This window comes from Triticum aestivum, chromosome 4B (assembly GCF_018294505.1).
Source record: "Triticum aestivum cultivar Chinese Spring chromosome 4B, IWGSC CS RefSeq v2.1, whole genome shotgun sequence".
NCBI lineage: Eukaryota > Viridiplantae > Streptophyta > Magnoliopsida > Poales > Poaceae > Triticum > Triticum aestivum.
The window spans coordinates 2,978,206-2,982,183 of record NC_057804.1 but is presented as its reverse complement, the minus strand read 5'-3'; the positions used below and the strand labels follow the sequence as shown (position 1 = coordinate 2,982,183).

Below are 3,978 nucleotides of genomic sequence, written 5' to 3'. Positions count from 1 at the left end.
TGGGTACCCATTACCCGCGTACCCTATGGGTAAAAACCCTATTAAGGCAAGGGTATGGGTCAAAAAAATACCAATGTGTACATAAATAGGAAAATTTCATACCCATCGGGTATAGTGGGTATGGGTATGGTTTAGTATAACCCATACCCATGTACCCATGTACCCGCATATATTCTAACAAATAGACCTTATATATTATTTATCCACATATTAAACATACTGTATGTACATAAATCCAACAACCCTTGCAAGACCTCATCATGCATTCATGTTAGGCCATCGCAGCACAAGCTAGCCCACGAACGAGAATGCGTTGATGTCATGATGTGTTGTTGTTTATGAATTATTGTTATAAGTTGTTGTTTATGACTATGTAATGCTCAAATTGATGTGTTGCAAATTTGGGTAATTTTACCGGCGGGTACCCATTTACCCTGATGGGTGAAGGGTATGGAAAAAATTTGTACCCGTCAACGGGTATGGGTACGGGTGATGGGTAAGGTTTGGGATGGTGGGTAAGGGTATAGGGTGACTCCACCCATACCCAAACCCTGCGGGTACCATCCCTATTGCGAACTGCAAGTCCGTACAATGCATCCAGCTATTTTTTTCCGAAAGGGATGCAAAAGATTTGCATGTTCCATTAAATAAGGGAGGAGCAAAGTTTAGAGTTTTACACTAGCATCCAGATACACGGCATGACAATTACTAGCGCAAAAAAATAGTCCCTAGTTTAGCATGCCTTCACGTTACTAGGTCAGCATGCAGCCAGGCTCTGAATTCCATTTGATAGATCTCAGGGGGAAAATCTGATCTGTAGAACTCAATCTCGAGCTAAGCAAACCCTAAACGTACGAACAAGAAAAAAGACAATTTGGTGCAGCAATACGAGCTGCTTTTCGTGGTCTTTTTCATTGCATTATATAGGGGATACAAACTCGTGTCCAACACAACACAGGCCCAACACAACGCGACCTGGTATAACACCGTCTTACAAAACATTTCCTAATACGACCTATCCTCATACGTATACTGGACCGACTCAAACACTTCCAAACACAGCACGCCTCCTACCTAAGCTTAATTGCTAACATAAACCAGCAAGTCTATCGAGGGTATCTCCCGGATAGCGCAAACTCTTCTTCTAGGCTATAACACCTGCTTACTTCTCTTCGATTCGCTCCATTGCTTGTCAAACCACCCATGACACGCTCCTTAGGTGGTTGGAGAGCCTCCATTGCCATTTCCACTTTCCTCATTGTTGGTCGCTCTCCTGCTACCAGTTTCATGCACGACACAGCCAAAGTAGCTACTTCTTCCACTTCCTTACCTCCCTCCTCCACAATCTGTGGATCCAGTATATCGACCAGATTGCCATCCTCATGTAATTCAACAAACTGAGTGACAATCCAATCACCTTCGGAGGACATACACAATGATGGTCTCTTCCTTGTAAGCAACTCAACAAGAAGGACTCCAAAGCTATAGACATCGCTACTTTCGGTTAGTCGTCGCGTGTAATAATACATAGGGTCTAAATATCCAATAGTCCCCTGCACTGCAGTTGTTTTTCCTGTTTGATCTATGGGGATATACCTTGAAGCTCCAAAATCTGACACTTTGGCTGTCAAGGCATCATCAAGAAGTACGTTGGAAGGCTTAATATCTCTGTGGATTATGGGGACTGAAATGGCAGAGTGGAGGTAAGCAAGAGCTTTGCTTACTTCACCTATTATCCTTAACCTATCTTTCCAAGGTAGTGATCTAGGTGTCTCCACGTGCAGATGGTCACTTAACGTTCCATTGGAAATGAACTCATAGGCGAGTAAAGGTACTTCTGTCTCAAGACAACAACCTTGAAGCTTAACAATATTCTTGTGGTTGATCTGCGAGAGCATAGCAACCTCATTTATGAACTCATCAATTTCTCTCTTGACCACAATATTTGATTTCTTGATGGCCACCACATGCAGATCTGACAAAATGCCTTTGTAGACAGTGCCATGCCCACCACCACCAAGCCTACGAGCTTGATCAAAATTGTTGGTGGCTTTCTCTAGCTCCTCTAAAGAAATGAGCATCCTCTCTGCGATGTCTGCCCTATGAGATACCAATTGCTTCAGCAGTTGTCCACGGTTTTGACTAAAGAACTTGTGTCTCAACGCCATCGTCTTGCGTTGCTTAAGATCGCGAGTTATTAGCAGTGCACCAACAACCAAAAGCAGGATGCATGGGCCACTAGCAACCGAGAAACCAATGATTATGCCCAAGTTACCTGAAAATTAGGAAATAGGCATACATATGTTTACTATTACAATTTGCTCAAGCATGTACAGGTAGAACGGACGACCCAACAAATTAATTGTTTCATTGTTTGCACACACTCGCAGTAATCGACAGGCTAGTGAAGTGGTGATCATCATACCTGACTTGACGCAGCCACCGGGTATGGTGGGGTCGCCATGGGTTCCTCTGGGGCAGTGGCACCGGAACGATCCCTGCAGTTCCTCACAGTCGCCTAAGCAGCCATATGTTCCGTTCTGATCGCAGTCTTTGACTTTGGCTTCTACAAGTACACAATCTATGTCATCTTGTCTTGTTTAAGAGTAAAGTTAAGCAAAAACAGAATCAAGTTTACAAAAACAGCGATACGTAAACAAAGCTACCTTGGCATCCTCCGGTGAGGTAAGGGTTTCCCTCATAGCCCTTCATGCACCGGCAGGAATAGGCGCCTCCGTATGCGGCCTGTCTGCAATCGCTGTTGGTGCTCTTGCAGATGCTCTGGGCTGTGTGGTCCGGGCATTCCACTCGGATGATAGGATAATTGGCTGGGCCGTGAATCACCCCCCACCCGAGACTCACGGGGACAGTGAGCTGATCAGCCTTACCCCGATCTTTGTCGTCGCTGGTAGTAATGTTCAGAACCACGTCCAGGTACTGCTGTAAGTCGAACCAACCGGTCTGGGCGATGAGCACATTCACGGGCAAATCATTGTCCTTGGGATTGGGAAGGCAGTAGTTGAGCCGCTTGAGTTCCATTCCCAAGGATGTGCTGGCAGTCACGATGGATGACTTGCAGTAACCAATTGTGGTGCAGGCAGTGAAATTGCCGTTTGGCCGACAATAAATGTTGGGCTTAACAGAACCAGCGCTGCACAAAGAGATGCAGCCGCTGATGAGGCTCCCATTCCCCCTTAACGTTGCCTTCACATTGCAGCCCGTGAGGATGAGCTCGTTGTATCCCGGTTCCAGGAAGTATGACAAGCCACCGGTGGTCTCAGTGCCACCGAGACTCCACCGGCCGGACCAGCCGCTCTTGTTTACGGACTGCACCGTGTCGATGGTGATGGTGCTGGAGTCGAGGGAGATGTCGACGACCTCAAGCATGCCGGCATGACCGTCGCCGAGCAGAAGCCTTGGGACATTACTACTTCCGTGGTCGCAGGTGAGCTTGAACCCCGGCGACCGGTAGCAACGGGCCGGGCCCATCCCAAATGGGTAAGGCACGGTCACGTTGCCACAGGTGGTGTTGCAGTTTGGCATCCCTATCATAGTTGGTGGATCGCCGGTGGCGGCGACCGCTGGCACCGTGATCAGCAGCAGCAGCATCATGGCAATGGATGCCCAGCAGGTTAGCATCCCGTTGGGAGTACGGGGATGGATCATGTCTCTCTACTCAATGTGCTTGTGTGGTGAGGTTATTTAAGCGTGTGTACCGCTGAATATATAGGGCTGTGCTTTACTACCACTCGATCGATAAGATGGGTCATCTGGTACCAAACAAAAGAAACGTCTAGTGGACAACACTAGCGGACAAAGCATCCAACTTTTTCCTCTCCCCAAAACCACCGAATTTATATTTATGGGGAATAGCAAAATAACATAATTTGCTGCAGACCTCCAATGACAGTGTAGTATTTTTACATAAAGTTGCTCAAATTTCATAAGTGTGTGCTGTCCTAATTTTGGAAATTCAAA

At 46.7% G+C, this 3,978-nt stretch overlaps 1 protein-coding gene across 1 annotated transcript; it reads right to left on the bottom strand.

Moving 5' to 3' along the window:
• Positions 1 to 874: 874 nt before the first annotated feature.
• LOC123090488 (wall-associated receptor kinase 2) lies at positions 875 to 3,680 on the bottom strand. The gene is made up of 3 exons (XM_044511792.1): positions 2,667 to 3,680; positions 2,426 to 2,566; positions 875 to 2,275 (listed from the first exon to the last, which is right to left on the bottom strand). Exons 1-3 carry the CDS (start codon positions 3,664 to 3,666, stop codon positions 1,107 to 1,109), a joined length of 2,310 nt encoding a protein of 769 aa, XP_044367727.1. The 5' UTR covers positions 3,667 to 3,680; the 3' UTR covers positions 875 to 1,106.
• Positions 3,681 to 3,978: the final 298 nt, after the last annotated feature.

What these genes read in the sequence shown, in the direction of transcription:
- LOC123090488 (XM_044511792.1), bottom strand. Translation starts at nt 3,666, where the DNA reads ATGATCCATCCCCGTACTCCCAACGGGATGCTAACCTGCTGGGCATCC. An exon ending in CCTCACCGGAGGATGCCAAG is followed by an intron (nt 2,567 to 2,666) that starts GTAGCTTTGTTT and finishes GTGTACTTGTAG; the next exon opens with AAGCCAAAGTCAAAGACTGC. An exon ending in CGGTGGCTGCGTCAAGTCAG is followed by an intron (nt 2,276 to 2,425) that starts GTATGATGATCA and finishes CCTAATTTTCAG; the next exon opens with GTAACTTGGGCATAATCATT.